Consider the following 27,062-nt stretch of genomic DNA (forward strand, 5'->3'; position numbering starts at 1 on the left):
ACATGCCTAATTTGATATAAAATGTGCATCTTTGTACTATCATGAAATGCTTTTATACTGTTAAGGGTTTGTGCATCCCGTAAGACTTCCGGTACAACCCTGTAGGTTATAGTCAACAGACGATGCGCATAGCCAATCATTCCCTAGTTGTTCGACTGGGTCGATACCCTGGTTGAGACTCAACTATTGACGCTGTAATTGGTGATCCCACCTCGTAGATGGTTCTGTCAGTTGCAATAGCCCTCAGATCCAAAGTATAACCTTGTTGACCTCAACAATTGGGCTATAGCGTAAAGTCCATATAAACTACTACGCACATGTCCTAGATTTCTCACTTATTTTTTCTGTGGGTCATGTGACTCATGTCATATTGTCACTATTCACTTCTTTTTTCGGATATATAGTTCATTCATGAATAAAACACAATGATATAAACCAATGTAATTTAATCAATAGGTTCTTAGAAAAGTACGAGGCTCACAACATATTACTAAAGAGATTTTATGCACAAAAAATGTGCATATGTAGTATTGAAAATAGTCATACTCAAAACCGTAGAACGTTTTAGGCATTCTCACATGGCGATTACTTAACTTGAACGCAAATTCCAAATATGAAATCCTCAAGAAGTGTTAGATCTTTAATCTGCAATTTTACTCTATCATTAGTCAAGCTCATATGTCATAAAATCATTAATCCTACGTTCTGACCTAAACTATTCGAACACTGTGAGTGACCATTGTTGTTAGAGTCGTTCGAAATGTTTATATAGACCCTTTTTAGATTGCAGATGTTGAACACATAAGCTTTGAGTTCCCTTCCCATTGAAGATTGGTCCATGGCCATGATCCAACCCCACTCTCACTTGGGCATTCCACTCAAAGATGTGCTTGAATAGCTTTGGTCACCATGGACCACATTTGGTTAATTAGAAATAAGATAATTCATGAAGACCTCAAGGCACCTTGAAGCTCATCAACTCCTCCCTCAAAGCACACCTTTGTGCTCAGAGGATGCCTCACCAGCCGAAGAAGATTGGTCTCCTCCCCAAAATTGACTACCTCAAAGGTTTCAAGATATGCATATTATCACGCACATTAAGTTGTTAAACATGCCGCTTCTCATATTATGTTTGGAAGCATTCTCACTCATTTTTTCATAATTTTCTCTATTGAATTAGAAGTAGGAATAGCCCCCGTTGTAACTGTTCCCCTTTCCTATATTTCCTCTATTGAATAGAAAGAAAAAAAAAAGGAGAAAGTCTCTTTAGTGTTTTGGCAGGACATTAATGTTGGTTAAAGGCTTTTGAAGTTTCGTTTGTTGTTTTGGTTCATGTAGTAATTGTTTTCTCTCCTTACTTACTTTGTTTGCATGTAGTGTTTCCAAGTCTACACAGCTTGCAGCACTTCTTATTAGTTTTGATTGAAATGAAATTGCTGATTCATCCAAGAAAAACAGAAAGAAAGAAAAGCAGATACCATTCTAAATCTAATCCCCTGTCAACCTTTTTTTTTTTTTACCTTTCTCTTTTAAAGGGCCCATATTACAACAACCAATAAAAAATCGGATAACTAACAATAAAAAAGAGAAAAAGAAAAAGAAAAAGAAATAGAATAATGGGAATACCAATTAAATGTGGTTGCGTGACAAAATTTAAAAAATAAAACAAGCATTAAATTAAAAAGGTAAAGTCAATTCAACGACAAGTCACAGGCCTCACGTTCGTCATTATGTACAGCTATAAATTTATCCAGTTCCAAGAGGTACCGAATTTCTCTTTGATTTTTTGCGCAAAACACATTTCGGCTATGATTCGCTACCACGGGGGACATGCCTTACAATGCACCCTCTTTAGTGCGCCCCAATCAATTCAACTCATCAGTGTGGATTATCCATGCGCTAAAATGGCTTTTTTGACTTTTGAGTAGTATTATATTTATACAGAAAACTGGTATTTATTATTATTATTATTATTATTTTTTGTTGGTGATATATTTAGGGGGATGATGGATATACAGTGCATTGGAGGGAATTGGTGAGCGGTTAATTTAAGTCTTTCAAGTGGTGGTAGCTTGACGAAGAAGGGTGCGCAGGTTAAGCGAATCTGCTCTGTTCATAGTGGGCGTAGGTTAAGCTCAGTGGAGACGGAGAGAGGAGAAACCTTTATGCTTCTAGAGAGAGAGAGGGTTGTGCCGTAGATGATCGATGTCGAAAATGAAGCATATACTCAGAAAACTTCACATCGGTGGCGGAATCAATGAGCACCAAAGATTCGGGGAGGCCCGACCCACAACAAACCCGAGTCCCAGTCCGAGTCCAAGCACGCCCGCTTCGTCTTCTTCGACATCTGGCTCCGCCACAATGGGGAGAATCGGGGCCGTCGAGCCGGCGGATGATCGGACGGCTGTGGATGGGTGTGTGGATTTCAATCTCTTGGAGGAGGAGTTTCAGATGCAGATGGCCCTAGCAATAAGCGCGTCGGATCCGGACGCGCGCGAGGACCCCGAGACGGCTCAGATCAACGCAGCCAAGCGGATTAGCCTTGGGTGCGCCGCTCCAGTCCCTGACAGCCAAGCCGTTGTCAAGTTTCTGTCGCTTCGGTATTGGGTAGGCCGTGAAATCGATTCCCAAAATTCCACATTTCATCCTTCTTAATGCAATTGTGTGTGAATTGGAGTAAATTAGGTCTTTTTGTGAATTTGTGAATCTTGTTCTTCTCGTTACGGGTGCTTTCTATTTGGGTTTGTGTTTGGATCATTTCCCTAATTATATGAAATGTGTAGGGTATATTATGTCGTTTTAGGTTTTCTACTTTGGTGCGCTAGTGTTGGTATTGATGGTTGGTTAATTGCGGATCGATTTTTTTTGTCAATAGGTATCACTTTTATTTATTGATTTTGTCTTGCTAAGTGGTATCTGGGTGTATGTTATACGAGTTATCTGCTATTTTTTTCATTTTGGATTGTGAATCTGAAGCGTTAGTTGAAAAATGATGTTCTATGGTGCCATTCTTTAACTGTAAGTCTCATTTCATGCGTGAGACTGATTTGCTTTTAAATTGGATTGCTCAGCAATTTTTTGTACTTGAGGTTCCTCATCAATCGGTTTTCTTCCCCCCTGCCTTAGCGTTTCACATGTCTAGTCTGAGGTATAATTCCTTTGTGTGTGGATTGTGGAGGAATTGGGATAAATTGAATGGAAAATACTGTTGTTCTGTTTTTGCAGTATTTTTTATTTGCGGGTCAAGATTTAATCATAGTAATTGAAATTTTGCTAGCAGCCGTATTATTTACTAGTTATCTATGTCATTACTAACTTCTTTTTTTTTTGTTGGGGGGGGGGGGGCAGTGTAGTGATTAGGAAGGGTTGTTTGATTTCTGAATTGTGCATTTCCTTCTTTATGCTATGGATATCATTGATTTGCATTGTTGATTTAAATTGTTTTGCAAGCTATAGTAATTTGAGTTATAATTTTTTTTGATAAGTAGTAATAAATTTTAGTTATATATTAATTGCTTGTTTCCTTGTATTTCATATTCAACCATGAAGCTGTTTCTTAATGTTGCATATGGGGTTATTTTATGTAGGTCCTATTAATTAATGGGGTTATTAATATTTAATTTTCAAGAGTCAATGATGTTATTGTAATTCAATAAATAGATGTTGCTCTAGATTATTTTGAGTAATTCAATTTATAGGCATTGCACCAGATTATGTTAGGTATGTCAATAAGTGGATGTTGTCCTAGGGTTTAGTCGTGAATCTATTTAAGTAGGATTTGTACTCTAATGGAGGCAGACTCAGGTAGAATAAACAAAATTGAATTGATTCTTCTCTCCCTTCTTCTTTTCTCTCTTCCTCTTCTCTTAGCTTCTTCTTTCTTTCTCTTCCCCCTTCCCCTAGCTTCTTCTTCCTCTCTTTGTCCTAATTTCAGAGTGTATTTGTGTGATTGTCATTAAAAATTGAATGGATGTCTTTTCTCCCCTTTGTCTTCTTCTTCTTTGGCTTCTTTCTCTCCTACCCCACCTCTCTTTGCTCTCTCCCCTCAACCCTCTTCTTGATATCACTGTTCTTTGGCATCAATTTTGATATTGGAGCCTCTGCGATTGTCTTCTATCAACAGTCGCATGATCCAATACACCGCAAGCTAGTCGCACTCCTGTACCACCTTTTGCATAACTAAGCGAAATATCTTAATTACGCCTGTTCTAGTGGAGGTTTTGTTTTCTAGGAATGTGAATCATCAAAATATCAGTTTCAGAATGAAAATGTCTTGAGCTGACTTTCCCATGATATCAGATGGATCATTTTCTTTTGTATTTTCATTTCTTTAAGTTCTGTAACTAATTTCCAAGTTTTCCTCTTGCAGATCCTTAACATTGTTAACTGTGACGAGATAGACATTTTTAATAAATTTCTATTTCTTTTGCATGCAGAGTTATAATGTTGTAAATTATCATGAAAAAGTGATGGACGGATTTTATGATGTATATGGCATTACCTCAAAGTTGGACACACAAGGGAAGATGCCTTTGTTGGTGGATCTTCAAGCAATATCCATTTCGGATAATGTTGACTATGAAGTTATTTTGGTAAATCGCTTGGCTGATCTTGAACTTCAAAAGCTTGAGAAGAGAGCATGTACCATATCCATGGAATGTCCGGTTTCTGAACATGGTCCTATTTTAAGTGGCTTGATTCAGAAAATTGCTGATCTTGTTGTTGATAGAATGGGTGGTGTGGTGCGTGATGCTGATGAAATGTTGAGAAGGTGGAGCGAGAGGAGTTATGAGTTACGGAATTCTCTGAACACTATTATTCTTCCCCTTGGATGTCTTGATATCGGACTTTCACGCCACAGGGCCTTGCTATTTAAGGTTAACATTTTTTGACTTACCTTATATAAACTGAATTATGAAGAAAATTATTTACTTTTTAACTTACCCTAAGGGATCTTTGTTGCTTAATTTTTATCAAAACTGTCATCACCTTCTTTTATCAAAAATGTTCCCTGTTCTGTTACCATTTGCTTTGTGATGATCACAAAATGTTTTCATCTTTCGATAAAAAATAAAAATATTGGCAAGAAGTTATTTATTTCATGCTTGTGGTGCTAGGTACTAGCTGATAGGATTAATCTTCCATGTATGCTGGTCAAAGGAAGCTACTACACTGGCACTGATGATGGAGCTGTGAACTTTATCAAAATGGATAATGGAAGGTGATAACCTCCAGCCATGTTTTTCATTACTTCATTTTGAGGATTATGAAGTCAATTTTGTGATGTGGGCATTTTAGATTGGCATTTTACATATGCTATGCATGTTGGGTTTCTTTTCGTTGAGTTAATACCATAACAATGTCAAACTTGATCAAGTCATTTTACATAAGTTATGCATGTTGGGTTTCTTTTTGTTGAGTTATTCTCATAACATAGAGTCAAACTTGATCAAGTGGGTATTTTAGGATGGAAGTCCACGATCAGAACACAAAAAGAAGGGGTTAAGGAAGCTGTACATGTATCCCTATACAATACTAACATCTAGACTCTGGATAGCTTGTGCACCTTTTAGAATACACCCTTCAAAATTAACTTAAGTAACTAATGACATTATTTCTGCGAGACATTCAACATACTGCAGTTCTCTTACATTACAAAGAATGAATAGTTCTTTACATGGCATATGTACATTCATATATCAGTTGTATATATTTGCCGGAGTAATTTTTGTTCAGAGTCGTAGCTCTTCTTATGTGGTTGGATTTGAATTTTCCTTCATAGTTAAGGACACTTGATTTCCAATGTCATAGGCTCTGTATTTTCCATTTTGCTCCTACCATTTCATACAGATGTGTTGTCTAACTTATGAAATGCAACAAGCTTTAAAGGGTCAGGGAACAATTTGACGTAGTTGATTTGTTGATTTGATGCAGTGAATATATTATTGATCTCATGGGTGCTCCTGGCATCCTAATTCCTGCTGAAGTACCCAACAGTCAGTTACCAAATTTTGGATTTGATATGAGGAGTTTTGTGGATGTCTTAGGAACAACCAGAGATATGTCTTTGGCAGTTGACGAAGGAACCAGAACGCTGGCAGTACCACCTGATCTTGGTAGAGTTCTTGAATTTGGTAGTTCAAAGTCGGATGAAGCTTCAGCTTTAGGCATCCAAACAGAAGAAAATCAAACCGAGAGATTCGAATATCAGTGGGACAAACTTCTTCCATCACTGCATAAATCATGTGAAAGCTCATCTGGCACACATGGAAAAGCATCATCTGCACAGAAAAAGAAAGTTAAAGATGTTTCGAAGTATGTAATCAGTGCAGCAAAGAACCCAGAATTTGCTCAGAAACTACATGCTGTTTTGTTAGAAAGTGGTGCATCTCCTCCTCCAGATTTGTTTTCCGACATAAATCCACATGATCTTGGTGAGCAGAAAGTGCTTGAACCAAATGATATAGTAAATAGTAAAAGTATAGAAAATGAGGTTCAATGTGGTCCTGATAAGTTTTTGTCAAACCATGAGCAGTCTCTTGTACCCTATACTAGAGTAGAGCTTTTGAACAATGTTAATTATGATAAGACACAAAAACTGTCTGCAGAGTGGTTAGCCAAACAACATAAAGAATTGGAGACAAGCACCATTACATCTGATATTTCTTTGCCCTCTGAACCTACAGCTCAGGGATTTGTGCTTATTGGTAGTGGGACTAATGAACCATTCCAGACTGATGCTATGGGTGTAAATATGGTTACTATTAATCACCCTCAAATGGTTGCAAGACCTTTGCATGAGGAACAATTCCATGAATCTTTTTTGGACACTGCAGCTGACTCTTACCAAAGACAACGTAATATTGCCTCAGTCAGTGATGATAAAGAGTGCTTTCAGGATAACATTGGAAGAGTTTTTAGTGACCTTGAATATGGCAAAGAATCTTCTGTAAAATTACTGGAAGCGACCAACAATGGCCTTGGTGTTGTTTCTGATGCTAATAGTGAGGGTAGTAACCCAGTGCCGAGGGAGGTTGCAGAATGGGAAATTCGATGGGAGGATCTACAGATTGGTGAACGAATTGGTATTGGTAAGATTTTCTCTCTCTGAATTTTTTCAGTATCATGGAAAGGAAAAGGGATGAATGGGTAATTTAGACAATGTATTGTTATGTTAGACATTAAGTTTGGAAAAGTCTGTTTTGTCACGTTTTCCATAAGGCCGTGTTACTGTTTTTGTGTGTGATAAAGGTATTTTTGGTTTATATATGTTCTCTTTCATTTTAGGTAGTACTGAAGCTGATTGAATGTCATAATTCGTTAGCTGATTTTTTTCTTCTTGAGTAGTTAAAACTCATCCTTTGTCAAACATTTGATTAGAGGGCCAATTTTAGGAGAAATGGGCAGACTTCTCTCCCTTCTCTGGATTCAAACTAAGACCATGCATATGGCTTGAGCAGATACCCATAGCAAATGAGTGGATGGTTTGTATCTGTTTAATCTAGTCTGTGATTAATATTGGCACTCGTATCATATTCAACTTTTTTTTTTTGATAAATAAGTAATTCATTAAAAAGCGTAGAGGGGCGCAACCTTAGTATACAGGAAACTTTATCCAATAGGTTAAGACATAGGGGGGCATTGGATATAATTGGAACTGCTTGAGAAGAGGGTATTGCTTAGCTTCAAAATCTTTTTCTTCTGCTGGATATTGCTCTTGTTCTGAAAGATGATCTTTTTTTTCCCTCTCTAAGAGAATGTTATGATCCTAGTCCTAAATACATATAGATACACGTGTATGCTTTACACAACTTGGAATAACATATTAGAAGTGGCATTGTAACCTGTAAGTTAGCGTTAAATCTGTTTACTTTAGATTTGATGCCCATTTACATTGTAGGGCTGTGTTCAGATCTGATTGCAGTAGTAATTGGTATCACATATATTCTTGTTAGCTGGTATGTCACACGCACTGGGTGGGTCTTGAACTGACAATGAAACCCTCCACCCCATTTTTGTAGGGGGAGATGGAGCCATTTGAGCTGGAACTCTTTGGCAAACTAGAACACTGGATGATGATAATATTCTCAACCTTCTATAGCATATCTCTCATAGTTCTATGATAATTATATTACTTATCGCTTATCAAAAAAAATTTATATTGCTATATTAATTTATGCATAAAGATGTTATCAATTTTAGTTGGTTTAGTCTAATGCTTTCTCTAAAAGATACCCAGGTTTTTTGCAACCTTTCTTGCTTTGAGCTTGATCTCAAATTTGGCCTTGTAAAAGCTCTACAACTTAATTGAGTCTAGTGAAGCTGAGCTCAAGCTTTATTACATTTCATTGAACCTGCTTGTTAAAGCTCAATTTGAGCCTTGAGTTGAGATTGAACTGTGTTTTCATTGTCCAAGCCACATGACAAAGAGAATTAAAGTAAAGGGGCAAAACAATTAAGAAACTAATATTAACAGTTTCAATTCATGGCCCAACCTTTGTAGTTGAAAAAAAATAATAGGTTTGGGACGCATTTATGCTTTAATTCATCCGACCCTTCGGTGTATCAGTATGTAGCTGCCTTCCCATTATGAGAGGGTGTCTGATGGAGACTTTTGTCTCCCACTTAACTAGTTTTTGGGATGGTGTGGTCCCTTATGGACTTGGCTTAAGTGTAGTTTACAAGAGAAAAGCATTAGCATTCAATTGTTTTTACTAATGCGTAGATCGTTTTCTATTGTGCTTTCAGGAGTACTAACTTGTACTTCTGTTTGGTAATATGATTTGGTTGTTGATAATAGTCTCATATGATGTTTTTGGCAGGTTCATATGGTGAGGTTTATCGTGCAGATTGGAATGGCACTGTGAGTTATATTTCTTTAACTAATTGATTATTATTATTATTATTATTATTATTTTTTTTGGGGGGGGGGGCGCATGGTCCCCTAGTCTTTTTGAATCTTTGTTGTAGTAGTCACTGTTAATATGTTTATATTTGTGTTATTGAAAATATTGATGTTATTTTAATGTATCCCATTATGAGTCATATTGTTGTTTATATGGCTTATCTATTCATAGACTTAAAGCTATTATATCAATATGAAATTGATGCAACTGATGTAGCACAGCCCCGGGCGAGACAAAAATAGCTCGGCAGCACACCGTTCAAACGGGAGTGCGATTGGACCCTCGAGGAGAGGGGCCAAATATCCTGTTCACACCCTATTCTGACGGGGGTGTGAACATGTCTCTAGGGAGTCTAGCCCTAGAGGGCTGGTTGCACTCCCATTCGAACGAGGGGTGCGACTGAGACACCCTAGGGACCTTGACGAATTGATCAGATACACTCCCATCCGTTTGAACGGGAGTGCGGCCGCAACAATCCAGATATCGCTGTTTGAGTAGATTTTCATCTGGTCTTCGACAATGGAAATATAAAAGAAAAAGATTCCCCAATAGACAAAAATTCTAACTCAATTTCCATTCAGACTACTCATCCAAATTACGTGCTAATTTCAAAATGATTTAGTTCCTTCTTAGATTAGCGTTAATGATTTTGGTTTATTTGTTAGCATTGACTTTCCTTATTTCCCGTAGTTTTCCAACTTTAGGAAATTTCCCCATCTTTAGGATGCTAGCATTAGTTAGGCTTTCTATAGTTGAGGAATTGCAATGTTTATATTAATTCTAGCAATTAGTTTATTTCCTTTGTATTTACTATTGTAAAGAGTGTTGAATGTAATGGAAAAATAAGCTTTTTGATAATGAAATATTGTATTAGTAAAGTCATTGCATTTTTTATTGTTTCTTTCAAGCTTTGGCTTGTGGTTCCTTCTGAATAGAAGATGAGGTCACTTCTATTCCTTTCCTATCACTCCATCTGCTACGTCAAGTGGTATCAGGGCATGCTTTATCTTGATCGATAGCCAACCTGCGCGACGATAACAATCTCTCTAACAACTTCGCTTGTAAGAGGGGCTGTTTCAAAAACCGAATTCATGGAGTACCAATGTGCACTCATGCAAGAGCAATGTGGGATGCAACAAGCATTTCGTAAATTGGGAACACTATTATTAGGACAGGGAAACCCGTTCAGTTTCACGATATTGACGAGTTTCTTAACAATGACTTATTTCCTATATAGATTAGAGTTAATGACTTTGGTTTATTTGTTATTGGATTGACTTTCCTTATTTGCCTTAGTTTTCTTACTTTAGGAGATTTCCCCATCATTAGGATGCTAGCATTAGTTAGGCTTTCTATAGTTGAGAATTTGCCATGTTTAGATTAATTCTAGCAATTTGTTTCTTTCCTTCTCAAGCTTTGTATTTACTATTATAGAGAGAGTGCTGAATGTAATGGAAAAGCAACTTTGAGAATGAATTATTGAAATTTTTGGTTTCTTGGTGTTTCTAAGCTAAATGTTAGCTTGTTAATCTATAGAATTGAAGTTGTTGAACTTCTTTTCTTTTATCAAACGCTTGCACTATGTTCGCTTCTCATATTCATATGTAGTGTTCATCTGTTTCTAATTTATATGACACATACATTAGGGTGGATTAGGTTGTGAAGTGTGTGCTTTTTTACTTGATTATCAGTAATCAACTAGCATTTGTTTTGTCAATATACAGCCTTGCCTCGCTCCCAACTAAAATTTTTTCTGGTTCAGCCATTGCTTTTAGGACTTGTAGAAAATGCTTAAAATTTAATCTTCGATGGAACTACTTGATGACTGCAAAATGGTAATATATGCAACAGTTCCTGAATTACTGTTAATGCTCAATATTTCATACATTTTTTCAGTAGTGGTAAGCTGTTCAACAAGTCTATCAAAATCTTGTGATCAAAATCTTGTGCCTGCTTCAGCATCTTTGTAAAGACACGCTTTTAATATATATTTTTTTTTTATTAAAACTATTGTTCTGTCAATTGGTCATGGTAAAGGACTTTTTATGGTGATTCTGGTGTATGAATTTAGTTGATCCATTTTAAGACTGTTTATTTGTCTTTGTTGATGTAATGTGAATGGTTTCCAGGAAGTTGCTGTCAAGAAGTTTCTAGACCAGGATTTATCTGGTGATGCGTTGGCTCAGGTTAAATGTGAAGTAAGCAGGAGACTTTTGAACTTTAAACCAGTGTTGCCTTACAATGAGCCAAATATCTAATTTATTTTATTTTCTCTATGTTACTGAAGAAATTCCTGCTGGTTGCCTTATGCAGGTTGAAATCATGCTAAGGCTGAGACATCCTAATGTTGTCCTTTTCATGGGAGCAGTTACTCGCCCCCCAAATTTTTCTATACTCACAGAGTTTCTTCCCAGGTTCATTTCTTTTATATATTCCACATCTGTCAAATTGGGTGTTAAATGGTACGATTTTTTTAAGTGACCTACCCTTGTGATATAAGTTCCAATTTACCAGTACACTTGGATACAAGTAAATTCCTTGAGGGTGTGCTTCTTTTGTGTTCCCTTATTTAGAGGGTTATTTGTGTGTTTTAGAGTTTATCTCAGTTTTCTTTCATTTTAAATGGTAAATCACAGAAAATGTTAGTGCATCATTTGCAAGTGTGTTTGCATATCTGTTTGTGCGTTTGTGTCTGTGTATATTTTGTTTCATTAACTGAAAGTTCATGGATGTCTGTGTATAAGTGCATGCCAATATATTGCACCAACTGTAAATTAAGTTCAAAGTCCATAGATGACTTTTCCACCATGCATGCAATTTTAAAGGCAAGATGTGATTGTCGACATGAATTGTGGTCTGCTCTATATGTGAATGGCAAAGTCTGTCTGCAGATATATCTTTTTTCTTGAAAGAATGATTTTTGAGGTCACATCATTGTCAGTTTTTGTTCAAGAAAAAATTTGACATAAATAGGGTGTTGTCACAAACCCAACTACTAAGTTTGTTCTACTGTTGTCTTGTCCCTAAACACTCTTTTGTATGTAGGGGGAGTTTGTATAGAATACTGCATCGTCCCAATCCTCCAATTGATGAAAAGAGGCGAATGCGGATGGCACTTGATGTGGTAAAAGTTGGATTATCTCTGTTTCTTTTCATTTTCTATATTTGGTTTACTTCTGTTTTTTTGAGCAAAGCTCCCTGATTGTTGCAGGCCAAGGGAATGAACTACTTGCACACAAGCCATCCTACCATTGTGCATCGAGATCTGAAGTCTCCAAATCTCCTTGTTGATAAAAACTGGGTTGTTAAGGTCTGCTCAAACCAAGTTCTGGCACTCAGAGCTGATTATGGTCATTGTTTCATTTATTAAATAGAGGGACTGTCACATTGTTTGATGAGAGAAATCAATTGAACCTTCTCCAACATCTTTTTTCTCTCTGCAGGTCTGTGATTTCGGTTTGTCACGCATGAAGCACCACACTTTTCTGTCTTCTAAGTCTACTGCTGGAACGGTAATACTTGTTTAACTGTGTAAACTCTCTGTGATGTCCCTCCTGTAGCTCTTTCTTTCATTGTTTTTCCTCAATCACGCACCTTGTTGCTTGATAAAATCATATGATAATAAAAGCTGCTGTCATACTGCAGCCTGAATGGATGGCTCCAGAAGTTCTAAGGAATGAACGAGCCAATGAGAAGTAAGTTAATAAGTGTGTGCTTGTAATCTGCTTAATTCATGGTGGCTTGCAGCTGCAATTTTCAATCCTTTATGTATCTAACATCATCAGGGCATCTTGTTTGCAGGTGTGATGTGTATAGCTTTGGTGTGATATTATGGGAGATAACTACTTTAGGTATCCCATGGAAAGGTTTGAACCCAATGCAGGTTGTTGGAGCTGTTGGGTTCCAGAATAAGCGTCTTGAAATTCCAGATGAGGTTGATCCAGCAGTTGCACAGATAATACAGGATTGCTGGCAAACGTAAGTTTTAAAAGCTGCCTATCCTTATTGATACTTGGTGTGATGTATCAGATGCATTTCTTATAGCCATTGGGCACTGACAGATTCCATTTCGAACATCCAGTTCCATCCTGATCAAGTATTGAAGCAAATTCTGAATTAACAATAAATTTCTCATCAAAATCCTTTTAAATTATTTTTAGTACGGGCTCGAAATACTTAAATGTGACAAAATTAAAAGGAAATTTTAAAGTTGTATACATTGAAACTGAAAATCTTGAGACAAGGCTGATTATAAAAGTTCAACAACTATAAATACAGGAATACATGGACCTTTATTTATCCTGACCATAAACTTTAATCCCTTTGATATGTTTACTATTTTGTAGGGACCCGCAATTACGGCCCTCTTTCTCACAGCTTATGTCCCGTCTTCGTCATCTTCAACGTCTAGTTGTTTCTACAAATTAATTGACAGAGTGACCAGATCGGCACCAGGCACCATTGTAATAACCGTTCATCGGCTCAAAGAGCCAGAACAGGAGTTTTTCTATGGCAAAGAAACTTGCTGGATTGGGAAGTGTTGGTTCATTCAAAGTGGGAGCTCAGCACAACCCTTTAAGAACAATTTGGCGGTCCTCCTAACTGGATAGCTGCAAAAGTGCAGTGGAGGATACCCTTGAATTTAGGAGTGTAAGTAGTATCATTCTACATGTAAGAAAGTCCCGGGAGAAAAGAATGGGGGGTGGGGGGGGGGAAAAGAAAGGAAAAAAGAAAAAGGAAAATAATATGTTCAGTTTATGTATTCGTGGAGATCATGTTTGGTGAATTGTATACATTTGATCTCTGCAGAATATTGTGTAAAAAAAAAAAAAAAAAAAACACCACAATAGGAAAGAAGAAAAAAAAAAAAAAAAAAAGAATTGTTGTCATAAGTTGTGTTCTTATATATTCTGCATATTTGAAGATTTTGGAATAATAAAACGCATATCTCAAAAGTTTCTCGCGGTGTAGAGTTGTTATGTGGCTTTGTGCCTATGCTGCTAATCTAAATGTAATAACACAAACTAGGGTTACAGCTTGGAACGGTCAAAAAGCAAACTAACATGTGTGGAACGGTTGTCAACATTAGATGACAGTGCAGCATAAAATTTCCATCCTCTTTTTTTCGGTGAACATAAATTTCCTCAAACCCATTTTAAATTGTTCTTAGTACTTGAGAAACATTTGTTAAGTCTATTATCCACTGATGGATGGATTTTTTGTTAAGTTATCTATCGATGTTGTTCTTGTTAATCCTATAAATTAGAATTGTTAATGTATTCTAGTTGGCCTAACAAAGAACAGAGGCTCCTAATGGGGCCGCACTCACAGCTTAATAATAAGAAAAATGTGACATGTACTTTCAAGAAGTGCTTATTTCCTGATATGATAATGTAAAATGTATATAGATTAATCCTTCCAAAATTCAATGGTGATTACAACCATATCAGGAATTAAGCAACATTTTTCAAATAATAATCACCAGTAAATCATACCCAAAACACTCCCAACAAAAAAAAATATATATATATATATATATTATTGGATACAAACGGCCCCAAAGAAAAACAAAAATCTCAGGCCCAAAAGAAGTTCAAAGTCTGAAGGCCCAAAACATCTTCTTCAAAGGAGTTCAGCCCCTCCTCTGCCTTTCGTCCGCTTTTGCAACCGACTTGGTGGAGGTGAAAAGTGGTAGAAATGTCCTTCAATGGAAAAAGAAGAAGAAGGTTGGTGGTCTTTCCGACATTTCCGCCCCCTCTCTTAAGCTGCTCTGCCGGTCAGCCCCTATCTGTATTACCTTTTCACCTTCCTCCAACTCTTCAAGAAAGTTTATGGCACATTAAGGAAAACAGACCTCACACCCACCATGTGGTAACCTTAATTAAATCAAACATTAAAAGAAGCAATTAAAAAAAATCAAACTAAAAAGGAAGATATTTCATTTGGAATGGATAGAGCAAGTGAAGTGACAAAGTGAGCAAACAGGAAAAAAAAAAAAAAAAACAGCAAGGCATGGCCACAGCCCTTCACCCATCACCAAAACCACTCCAACTAAGCCTCTTCTTTCCCTCCACAACCAACTTCCTTTCACCGATCCTTCCAAGTCTCCACCACAGCCACCGCCACCGCCACCACAGCCTCAAAAGCTCAATTCCAAAAATACCCTTCTCATCATCCTTCAGAAATGGAAGCAACACCCCACCAGGAACAGAGTGCCCTGTTCCACAAGACCAGCAGCCCATAAACGAGTACCAAACCCTCTCGACCTCCTTCCCGTTCTCGTGGGCCGCCGGTGACATTGTCGAATACGGTTCCAGATTGTTCGTCACCGGCGCTTCTTTTGCAATCTTAATCGGCCTCCCCGTGGCCTGGTTCGGCGCCGTGGGGCCCGACCAAGAGCCTTTTAAGCGGATTATCTGCTCTGTTTCAAGTGGGGTTTTGGTGGTGACTCTTGCCGTTGTGAGGATGTACCTGGGTTGGGCTTATGTGGGGAATCGACTGCTTAGTGCCACAGTTGAATGTAAATGCTCTGCTTTATTATTTGTGCTATGTCATGTTGTTTCAGCTTCATTGGATTGGTTGCTAAGAAAGTTGAGGAGAAGTGAAGAACTTGAGATTCTTAATTTTGGGTTTTTTTTTTTTTTTTTTTAAATAATAATTTAAAGACTATGACGCTCCCCAAGTTAGGAAGTTTGTTGTGATGTATGGTTGAGGTGTTGAGTTTTACTTAGAATAGTCGCTTGTGATGATATGTCTAAGAGTTACAATTTTAGTTTCTCTTTCTTTCTTACATTTCCTCAGTAACCAACAGGAGATTAGTACTTTGTCATTTTTTCTGGATAATTGATGGATTAGTTTTCTCCCACTCCTTTTGCAGATGAAGAGACAGGCTGGTATGATGGCCAGGTAGGCAGAATTCTAGTTTTGTTTTGGCTTTCGATGCAGTTTCTGCCCCTTTCTTTACCTTTCATTTGATTGCTGAGAAAAGTGAGTAATAATTTTAGGGAGTAGAATTTTCGATATATGCATGCGCCTATGGATCATAAACCCACAAGTAACTACATCCATCTCTCCATTTTTAGTGGGAGGAAATGTCATTTTGAGCTACAACTCAATGGCAAGTAGAATTTTCAGTATCTTGCTTAATGTATTTTGGACTTCTTTTGGACTTCTTAGTTGAAATACTGACTTACCTCAATTAAGTTAGATAATTACATATGTAGTTTCTTTGCATATAGACTAACGAAAATCTCAAGGTTTCAAATCTTTTACTTATTAGTTTCTTTTTAGCACTCCTAAGAAAATGAAGATGCTTATGAGACAACTAATAATTTATAGCTATGTTTCCTGTCATGTTTGACGCCACCTTCATTTAAACATGTATCTTGCACATCTTATGGCAACATTATTGTAATCAAATCTTATTACCATACTTGTATTCTCTCATCTACAATAATAGGGCTTTTCATCTTGTAAACAAGAATCAAGAAATAAGAGCTCAATGTAACCCTTAGGGGAATTCCCAATAGTGGACGTACGTGTCTAACACCAAATCACCCCAAATTATTCTCTCTTTGTTTCCGCTATAATTTGCATATTTTATATTTTATATGAAATTCTACAATAAGCATGGAGTTTCAATATGGGTAGTACTTATCGAGCATGCGACAATAATTTGAAATAGACGCACTAAATATTTGAAGTGAATTTTCATTTTTTTTTTTCCTCACTGAATGTTACTGCAAAAAAATTTGGTATCCATTTAGCATTGCACCAACTGTAATTCAGACCTCTGTGGAGAAACTATAGTGACTTCATTGTAAGCTTAGTTATTATAACAGAATTTATTGGTAATAATGTGGAGAATTTTTACAAATGAACATTCAGTTGAGGGAAATCCAAAGCTTGCTGAGCATCAGGTTTCAATTCAAAACCTTTCATTATTTACCTGATGGATATGGGCAATATATTTCAATCGACGAAATTAGGCTATAAAGTTTGGTCACCCGTGCTCTTTTTTAGCATTATGTCTGACGTAGGAGTTTGTTACAATAAGAGTGGTAGAAAGTTGTATGGTTCATAATGCAAATCTGGTGCATCTTTACTGTGTCATTTGTTTCAGATAATATTCATTGATGCCTACTTTTATGATGAAATTTTTTATATCCTCCCAGGGCAAAGGAATGAAAGTTATTTTTGTCAAGTTAACATGTTGTGTATGCATTGTTAAAGCCTGACTTGACTTTCCTCAACAGATATGGGTGAAAACTGCTGAAGTTTTGGCACGTGACAGGCTCCTTGGTTCATTTTCTGTAAGTTAATCATTTTATGGAGTTGGTAATATTTTGCTTCTTTGATACTGGACTTGTTTATTATGAATCAAGCAACATATGATATATGAATGATTTTCGTGGGTCTGATATAAATAATTTCATTAAATTTGTTTTGATATGGTAAGATGGCTTCTAGTTAGCACTACATTTGTGTCTAGCTGAAATCAATGTATTTCTAAAGGGAATTTAAGGCAGTGACTATTGGCGATCTGCCAGCTAACTAATGGCACTTGCCTTTATAGGGGTTATAGAAGTTTCTAAATTAAAAGTGAGAGAACTTATATTCAATGGTGAACAAATTTGTTTTGAGGTTTTCTACTTAAAACCTTATTGGTTGATACTTAGACTGATGGAGCACATTGGCTCATTCCAATCTTGGGTTGTCTTATGACATGTAAACCTATGATGTGTTGCTCACCTAAGACATGTTGAGTTATTCTCATGAGTGAAAAGCCATCTTAAAAGTGCTTGATGGAGATGGAGTATATAGTTTCGTCCATGTACCATGTCAAGATTAGTGTTTTCCACAAAAGAGAGAGGCTCAGGATCTATACATTTTTGGCCTTCAAAATCCGTTGATATATGTAGGAACAAATACAATATTTTGGAATATGGAAACCTCATCATAGGATAACTTATAGGCACATCTCACCACCTTTTAGAATAGGGATACCTTATCCATCTTCTAGAATAGGGGGGCCTCACCAATACACCTCATCACTCTTAACACTCCATCTCAAGTTGGAGCATATATATATATATATATATATATATATATATATATATATATAAGTTCAGGGTAAGACAAATGAACTCTAATTGATTACGACACAAGCAAGTTGGTCTTCAGGACGAGAAATCACCAAACTGGCCGAAAACAAACAGAACTGACTGAAATACTACGAAACCAACTGAAAAATAAATTGAACTGGGTGAAACACCATTGAACTAGCCAAAAATGAATTGAACCGACCAAAAAACATATTAAATTGGCGGAAAAACCACAAAATTGGTCGAAAATCAACCTGAGCCAGCCGAAAGGGTGGCTACATTTTCAACTATTGGTATTTTGGTATGGAACTGGTGGTGTTAAAAGGACTTGGGACTTATTTGGATAGGTTAGGGTAAGCAACATCGGAAAGGGTGGCTTGGCTACTTCGAGGGTGCCATTCAAGAAACCTAGGGCTTTACAGAGAAACCCTTACAAAATGGTAATGAAAGTATCCTTGCAAATCACCTTGATGAGAAAGAAATAATTGGAAAACTATTACCCTAAATATAGGTTGATATCCTAAATATCTCATAAGAGATATTATTTTATTTGCGCCTAATATAGGTTAATGACATATTTCACTCTATAAGCTACTCAGTGGTATTACAAAATGTCTGACCTTCAAGATCGTGGCATCAAACTATGAACTAGAAACTTGCAAGTGTTGAAAGTAATTTTTCCTTGAAGTTGCTTCCTTTTGCACCTGAAATCTTTTTGGATGATTTGATATTCAAATTTTTTTGGAGATATATCAAACAATAGATTTCATCTTTGGTAAACTCAAACTCAGGTTTCTATATTCTCCAACAGGTGAAGCCTGTGCTGAGCAGATTAAAATTTACTCTTGTGATTCTTGCTGCATCATTATTTGTATGTGTTCTTCTCCTCATTAACATTGATGGAGGCCAAAAGTTGTCCAATATCACATCAGAAATTGGAGTAATACCTGGAGTTTACAATGATGAGTCTGCAAGAGCATTCGAGCCAGATGCATTCTGTGGTGAACCTGGTCTTCCCTAATAGTCAGCCTGAAGCTGCTTTCAATTACTATATAATAAATATTATTTAGTGTATAGGCAGAAGCATGACTTCAAATCCCATATTGTACAGTTCTTCATATTGCTATAGATATATGCGTTCTCATGTAATTACTGTGAAAGCAAAATTGAATAGATTATATTTCGCCTGGAGCTATATCAAGTATAACATTTTGAGAGGCTAATGTATAATAGCAATAAGATTAAAGTACTTTTTTCTTCTGAGTGATATACTTCACTATGTAAAATTAATGGACTTGAAAACTGTCGTGGTTGTAAAAGAAAAAGAAAAAGAAGAGAAAGAAAAGCCATCTCTTATTGGCCGGAGTGAAATGGCAAGAGCAAAGGTCCACACCATAACAGCCAGATGGCTAAGCTATACCTTTTTCTCAGAATGTATACAGAAGAATATAGTCTTCCTCTTCTATGGTAGGCACAACCACAATTGTTATGATATGCTAATTGTTTGGATTGTAAGAGCATTATTAGTGAACTAGTCAAATTTTAGATAAATTTCAGTTAGAAAATCTTATTTTATTTTATTTTTTTATTATTTTTTATTCTCATTTTAGCTAACTACTGCTCAAAAGCACCACACATCAAACTTTTTAAATCTTTCTCTATTCCGTTTAAATACTCTACTTTATTCTTACTTTAATCTTTATTTCCAAGGTTAAATTCTTCTAACAGTCATATTTTTCCAACACACATTTTTCTAACGGGCATTCTTTTAGTACAAATAAGATTCATAAAGTTTCTTTTTCAGTTCAATCTTTGTTTTTCCTCTATGGTTTACTCTCTTTTTCACAAAATGATTCTTACTGAATTAGAATATGTTGAAGAGTTGGAGATAATTATAAAATTTAGGGGAAACTTCATGTAAGAAAATCCTCTTAAACTTTCACGTGTTTTGAAATGATATTCCTCTTTGAAGTTCAAAAACTCTCAATTAAGGGTTTCAAGCTTTAATTTCTTTCAATTACTTCATTCTATTAGGATCTTCCGTTAAATCTTGCCAAAATTTTCAAAATACATAAGTTTTTTATCATAAAAAATTGTAACGATTTAGGCGTTTATTATTATTATTATTTTTAAATTACAATAATTTTTATTTTATTTTATTTATAAGAAGATTTAGAAAAATTTGACAATATTTAACGGAAAATCCTAATGGGATGGGGTAATTGAAAGTTTGATACCTTTAATTGAGAGTTTTTAAACTTTGGCTGTAGTGTCAAAACGAATGGAATTTCATGGAGGTTTTGTCAAGTTTTTCCTAAAATTTACTATGAAAAAGGATCAACATCACATGGTCGTTCTAAACGTCACACGTTTATCAAGCATGATCACTTGCAAGTCTACAAGTCTATTCCATGACCATTTTGTTGAACCACCAATATATCCTCACAAATAAATTTTAAGAAGGTTTTGAATGAGTCATATTGGTCACCACAAGTCTTTCCAGTGTATGGTCGCTCCAAGTTTACAAACGCTCTATACGAGATCTCGTGTTCCTCTAGATTTTTCAAATCCATAGTATTAGTACAAGATGTCATAAACTGATTTTTTTCTTCGGCTTTGCACTTCCCATATGACACTACAAAAAAAAATCCACAATTAAAGGCCAGTGAGAGATGACGTTTTAAGTCCAAAAAACATTACTATTCGTTTAATGACATTTGAATAGTAACGGTTGCTAAAGGACACAAAACATGGGGTCGAGAAATTTTAAATAGTTTTGTTCACTGTTCAAACGACGCTATTTAAAGTTAGTTTTGGTCGCACATTACCTTCCAAATGGTGACTTGCATTGTTCAAATGATACCTTATGAAAGGTGACGTTTGAATAGTGACACGCCGCCGTTTATAGGGTGACTTGCACTATTCAAACGACTCTAATTAGTGTCGTTTGAATAATGCAAACGACATTAAAAATTATTATTATTTTAAAAAACAAAAAACAAAGAATAGAGGGGTGGCCAGTGAGCACTACCCTGGCTCACAGGCCAGCCCTGAGGTGGGGGTGGCCTTTCGGCCCACCAGAAGGCAAGGGCACCGTAGAACCAGGATTTTTGGTGTAGGGGGTGGACTTTTTTTTTTTTTTTTTTTCTTTTTTTCTTTTGTGGATAAGTTAGGAACATTGACTTATATAAATACAAAAACACACAAATAAATATAATTTATCTGTATGTGTGTCTGTGTTTGTTTATATAAACTAAAAACATAGAATTTTGGGGTAACTTCACTTACCCTATGAACTTACACACATTTTGCAAACACCCCCAATGTTCAAAGTTTCTCATTTTGGTGTCTCAAACTTTAATTTCATTCCACTTACCCCATTTCATTAGTATTTTCTGTGAAATCCTAATGGAGCCCTTCGTAAGTACCGCACATGTGAGAATATTTTACTGAAACACCTGTTATACCACTAAACCCATTCGGACAAAACACGTGTCTTTCTTATTTGCTATGAAAATCGATTAAAACCTTCTCTTCTTCACCATTTCATCCTACTTCGAGATACCCATCTCTTCTTTGGTACATACAGAAGCTTTGATCATTTAAATAATCAAATGGAGTCTTTAGTCTTGAGATCCCCATCATTGGCAGTTACAAACTACAGAGATTCGATTGCATTTTCTTCAGGGCAAAAGTTGCACAATGGGTTAAGCCCTGGTCAGGCCTCCGGTTTACCAAACCCTGCAATATCCAAGGAGAGTACATTGCATTCCAAAAGATCATATTATGATTTTTGCTCTTCTGGACTTGCTGAGATTTATTTAAGTTCAGGCAACAGGAAAAAGTACCATAGCTTGCCAGACATGTCAGGGTTGTCAGCCCCACAGTGGGATTTATACATTTCTGAAAAGAGTTCTCAATGGGATAGTGCCATGGGATATGGATCCTCTATTGCTAGAACAGGTTATGAACGAACCATCCTTATATCCAAATTATGGATCAAGAACAGGAGCCCCTTTGGCGTTTGATGAACTATCTCCATCAAAAGTTTACAAAGATGGTTTCTCCTTGTAATGGAATTCTGACACTAGATCTCGTCTAGACAACCTTTTGAGTAGTTGATAAATATCGTAGTGTTGGGAGTGAAGGAGTGGGAAGTAAGGCAAGTTCAATTACCCAAGAAGTTACTTGGGTATGCGGAATAAGAAGAAGCAAGATGAAATGGTGAAGAAGAGAAGGTTTTAATCGATTTTCATAACAAAGAAGAAAGACATGTGTTCTGTCCGAATGGGTTCAGGGGTATAACGGGTGTTTTAGTAAAATATTCTCACATGCGCGGCACGTGCGAAGGGATCCGTTAGGATTTCACAGAAAATCCTAACATAATGGGATAAATGGAAGGAAATTAAAGTTGGATACACCAAAATGAGAGACTTTGAACATTATGGGGTGTTTGCAAAATGCGTGTAAGTTCATGGGGGTAAGTGAAGTTTTCCTTAGAATTTTTAAATTTAATCTCATAGCATCACAAACACATTATAATATAAACAATTAGCAAAATAAACTAAACACGATCTATAGAGTTCAAGAAAAAGGTACCAAAAATAAATATGTAAACCCAAATGACTACAGAATAATCACTCAAAAAATAATTAAAAACAAATATTTTCATCATACTCCATGCTTTTGGAAAAAAAAAAAAATGTAAGAAAAAACGAGATTTGAGGAAGAAGGCTAAGAGAAAGAGAATATAAACGGAATTACGCATAGTATGTTAATTTTGGGGGACAAATATATCATTTTTGGCGGGACGAATTCATAAAATGTATATTTTATAAAAAAAATTGTAAAAAATTTGGGAGGACATTCGTCCCCCACCCTAACACTTGGGTCCGTCCCTGGTCACCCATCCATTGTTGAGGATTGGCTCACCCAAATCAAGATGGAGATGCACCCCAAACTAATAGTAGGACTCGGCGTCTGGCGGCGCTACTACGCCTTTGGTAGCCAACAGGAGTTTGAAGTCGCCACTTTACATCTGTGTGTGGGCCGACGATGTCTTATTTTCAAAGTCATCCAAGCTGGTTGCTTTGTTCCCCCTCTTCTCTAAGAGTTTCTGAGTAATGAGGATTTGAATATTGTTGGAGTAGGCATGGAGAAAGCTCTCCAAAAGCTCAGAGACGATTGCCATGCAAACGTGACTGCTCTAGATCTTGGATAACGGAACTGGTAATGGACCTTCTCGGATAGAAACTTCCAACCCAAAGAAAAATGAGCGGAGTAGCAGATGGGACAGGGTTGAGCTGAGGCATGATCATGTAACTCACTGATGCCTTGAAGCATTTTTGTCTATGGAGCTTGGTTGCCGCCTGATGGAGTCTATGGAGCTTGGTTGTCATCTGATGGATTAGTGGGGATTAGTGGGTGTAATGAGTAGCAGATAAATGATGAGTAGTTAATTATTATTATTATTATTATTATTATTTCTGCCTTGTAAATGCTTATGTGAAAAAACCCTAGGCATAGATCAATTTGAAATAGTTTGATTTAGGTCTATTAAAATTGGTGCAAATGTTTGTGACTGGGAAGTTTAAATTTTGGGTCCCAATCACAATGTTATGGGATTATAAGGTTGTAATTAAGACCGGTCATCTACGGTTACAAGCTTTTTGGTTAAAATATTATTTAGAAGGTTTAAATTAAATGAAAAAGATTAGATTTATTATGTCATAAACCTTCTAAATCAGCTCAATTTCAAACTTCATTTTGCCACATCTCCCAAATTTGGACGCACCATCAATTGTTTGAATCCTAGAAGGTAATTATCTTAAATTTTAGTTCAGAATGACATTCTCAACAAGTTCGAGCTTTATCTCGAGATCGAGCTGCCCCGAACTTCTTATGGGTCGAGCTTGAAAACACATTTCATAGCTCGGTTCAAGAACTCGGATTGGAATATCGACTCGAGAGCTCGGCTTAAGAAGTTGGCTTGAGAGCTCAGCTCAAATTCTCCATGATTTTCATCTTCTTTTCCCATATTTTTTCCGTCGAGAAAAATTAGTAAAATGCTCCAAGATAATCAAGCCGAGCAGACAATGGTCTATCCATCACCCGTGCTGGCATTTTTTTTTTTTTTTTTTAATTTCTTTTGATTCTCTGCATTGTTTCTCCGTCTCTCTATTTTTTTTTTTTTTATTTGTTCTCTCTCAGTTTTTTTTTTTTTTTAATTTCTTTTGATTCTCTGCAAGGTTTCTTTGATTCCGTTTCTCCGTCTTTTTTTTTTTTCGTTCTCTCTCAATGTTTTTTATTTTTTATTTTTATTTCTTTTGATTCTCTGCAATGTTTCTTTGGTTCTGTTTCTCCGTCTCTCTGTTTTTTCCTTTTTCTTTTTTCTTTTTTCTTTTTTTAATTTCTATACCGTTTATTTTTCTTGATTCTGTTTCTCCATCTCTCTTTTTCCATATCGTTTTTTTTTTTTTTTTTTTTTTTTTTTTTTCTTTTCTCTTTGATTATGTTTCTTCGTCTCTCTCTTTTTTCTTTTTTTTTTACTGTTTATTTTTCTTGATTGAGTTTGATTGACATTAGAAGTCAAAATTGAGTTTGTTTCTGTATAGTTGTTTATGTTTCAAAATTAAAAAATAAAAATAAATAAATAAATAAAAGTCCTTAATAATATAAATTGTATTTATATTATAAGGGTATTTTAGGAAATAAGATCACAATACGATTCCATTCACCAACATATTGCATTGTACCAAATGAAGGAATATGATTAGCTAGTCTATTCCAGAGTTACAACCAAATAAAAGAATATGAATAACTAATATGTTCCACACTTTTCTATTCTCAGTGGTAACTAATCCTTTTCCAATTGACTAGATAATTTGCGAACCAAACGATGCCTAAGTCTCCGATTTAATCTCTTGATTATTCTTACACACTTGAAATCATATTTCAATAAGTATATGAATTTTTAGTAACTCCTTACTAAATTAATCAGGCCCAAGATTATAATAATTAGTTCTCATTAAATTTATCTGAATGTGAGAAGAGTAATGTTCTCACAATACTACATCTACATGTGAGCACTATACACACCGAGATTTTGACCATGAAAATTCTCACTCTTGAATGCATCAAATAACCTCTACTTCACATTCCTTTTAGAATTGAGAGTCAATGTTATAAGCAGTATGTATTCAAGTTACTCAATTGACATTAGTTTATATAATAACAATTCACGTGGTCTAGTTCAATGCATTGTAACAACACCAAAATATCAATCAGAAGTTATTTACTTTAATGATCAAGATTGATCATCATGATTGATATATTATAGTCATATTAAATGGAATGCCAGATTCCATTTCCGACTATGATGCATTAGGTATACAAAGTGATACTTAGAGTAATCATCTTAGAAAATGACGAAATGCTTATAACCTCCACGTGTCTCGACACTCATATGACCACACACATCAATATGCACTAACTCAAGCAAATCATTGGCCCCATACCCATTTGCCAAAAAATGGACCCTTGATCATTTTACTCTCCAAACAGAATTCACAGATTGAAAACTCATCAAGTTCCAATGAGCCCCGAAGCCCATTCTTAACCAGTCTTTAGATCCTATTTGGATTAATGTGTCCAAGACATTAGTGCCATAGATATGCCTCATCAGTGAAAGGAATATTTCTTTTTAATGGCAAAGGATTAGAGTTAGGTTTTATAGAGTTATTAGCAATATATGATTTAGGAGTCATAATATACAGACCATCAATAAGAGAACTAGAATAGATAAACATTTTACATTTCTTTATTACCGCAATATCCTTCAAAATAGAAGATAGAAGGTACATAAAGACGGTTTTTTGATAAAATTAAAACTCTATCCAAAATACGAATTAAAAACTTAGTCACTCAGTCTTTTGGTCTCCTGAAACTCCTAAAACATATTACTGACATGATTAGTGGACCCTGAATCCACACAACAAAAAATAGTGAAATTCACCACCAAACATATTTCAACTAAGAATGAAGTATACGCACCTTGGCACTTGGAAGTCGAATGCTTGAAACACTTTCCCTTTGGTGTAGCCTTGGCTGCTTTATTATTCCTTACCATGTTCACTCCTAAGGCAACTTGCTTTCCTGCTTGCTTGGTGCCTTTCTTCTTCCTTGAGCCATATTCACGTACACTTACCTTGCCTTTTAGTATGCCTTTCGCTATGACAAGCTCAATATTCAGTAATCCGTACAAGTTAATTATAAGACTTTTTCATCATTAAAACATTGAGTCTGAATTGATTAAATGACCTTGGCAGGGAATGGAGGATTATATATATCCACCTGAGATTATATATCAATCTTTGCACCCCCAAGACCTTTAATACATTAAAAAATGCGATCATTTCATCCATTTTGGCATTGAGAAGGCTCTTCATCGTGTCTTGCCTAACAGCACGACCTTGATAACTAGACATCTCCTTCAAATTAAGCATGCATGATATCTGAAGCAAGTGGCATGTCCTGCATCTGATGCTGGAGTGCATTTGACAAAGATGTCAAAATGTAGTACTTTGCCAATCTCATTTGACATTTTCAATTTAAAAATAATAGACAACAAGCAATATAATATGGAACCCACAAACCTAATATATACTAAAAAACTTAGGGTTTATCTTTGTTTTTTTGTCCAAAAATAAGGTTTAATTTTATTTAAAACTTTGTTTTATAGAAATATATTGTTTCCTTTAATTTATTTAAAAACCCATTTTTTGGGAAAAAAAAAAAAAAATCACTTATGCTGTCACTTTTTTCTTGGGGAATAGTCAAGAATAGTCCAATTGGACATTTTCTAAGTATTACACTAATGCTTAGGCCCAAAAATACTCTAAACGGGCCAAAAACATTAAAAGACTTTTTAATTAATTTTGGACTTAATTACCTAAAACACTTTTTAAGCCCAAGACTTAATTAAAATAGATCAAATGCACTTTTAAGCATCTTTTTTTTACACATCTTCTAAAATCTAATCATAACATCACAT

The 27,062-nt window shown here is 35.8% G+C and overlaps 2 protein-coding genes across 4 annotated transcripts; both read left to right on the top strand.

Annotated features, from left to right (window-relative positions):
* Positions 1-1,926: 1,926 nt before the first annotated feature.
* Positions 1,927-13,706, top strand: LOC132183573 (probable serine/threonine-protein kinase SIS8). Of its 3 annotated transcripts, XM_059596896.1 has the most exons (14): positions 1,968-2,607; positions 4,437-4,877; positions 5,118-5,221; positions 5,935-6,434; positions 6,687-7,091; positions 8,823-8,863; positions 11,036-11,104; positions 11,220-11,320; positions 11,952-12,030; positions 12,118-12,216; positions 12,350-12,418; positions 12,552-12,601; positions 12,708-12,884; positions 13,253-13,704. In XM_059596896.1, the coding sequence occupies exons 1-14, from the start codon at positions 2,206-2,208 to the stop codon at positions 13,332-13,334; spliced, it is 2,619 nt and encodes an 872-aa protein (XP_059452879.1). In that variant the 5' UTR covers positions 1,968-2,205; the 3' UTR covers positions 13,335-13,704. The 3 variants fall into 3 exon arrangements, with proteins under 3 accessions (XP_059452880.1, XP_059452878.1, XP_059452879.1); XM_059596895.1 differs by having other exon boundaries at positions 1,966-2,607; positions 5,935-7,091; positions 13,253-13,706; XM_059596897.1 differs by lacking the exons at positions 8,823-8,863; positions 11,036-11,104; positions 11,220-11,320; ... (4 more) ...; positions 12,708-12,884; positions 13,253-13,704 and adding an exon at positions 8,022-8,791 and having other exon boundaries at positions 1,927-2,607; positions 5,935-7,091.
* Positions 13,707-14,653: 947 nt separating this feature from the next.
* On the top strand, positions 14,654-19,233 carry LOC132185720 (uncharacterized protein ycf36). Its single transcript, XM_059599489.1, has 4 exons — positions 14,654-15,426; positions 15,784-15,812; positions 17,162-17,218; positions 18,822-19,233. Exons 1-4 carry the CDS (start codon positions 14,919-14,921, stop codon positions 19,029-19,031), a joined length of 804 nt encoding a protein of 267 aa, XP_059455472.1. The 5' UTR covers positions 14,654-14,918; the 3' UTR covers positions 19,032-19,233.
* The last annotated feature ends 7,829 nt before the right edge of the window (positions 19,234-27,062 follow it).

This window comes from Corylus avellana, chromosome ca6, assembly GCF_901000735.1.
Source record: "Corylus avellana chromosome ca6, CavTom2PMs-1.0".
NCBI classification, from domain to species: Eukaryota; Viridiplantae; Streptophyta; class Magnoliopsida; order Fagales; family Betulaceae; genus Corylus; species Corylus avellana.

Bases quoted from the DNA above. Each gene is read 5' to 3' on its own strand.
- LOC132183573 (XM_059596895.1), top strand. From the start codon at position 2,206: ATGTCGAAAATGAAGCATATACTCAGAAAACTTCACATCGGTGGCGGA. The intron at 12,031-12,117 runs GTAAAAGTTGGA...TGATTGTTGCAG, and splicing joins TGCGGATGGCACTTGATGTG to GCCAAGGGAATGAACTACTT. The intron at 12,885-13,252 runs GTAAGTTTTAAA...ACTATTTTGTAG, and splicing joins ATACAGGATTGCTGGCAAAC to GGACCCGCAATTACGGCCCT.
- LOC132185720 (XM_059599489.1), top strand. From the start codon at position 14,919: ATGGCCACAGCCCTTCACCCATCACCAAAACCACTCCAACTAAGCCTC. The intron at 15,813-17,161 runs GTAGGCAGAATT...TTTCCTCAACAG, and splicing joins CAGGCTGGTATGATGGCCAG to ATATGGGTGAAAACTGCTGA. The intron at 17,219-18,821 runs GTAAGTTAATCA...ATTCTCCAACAG, and splicing joins GGCTCCTTGGTTCATTTTCT to GTGAAGCCTGTGCTGAGCAG.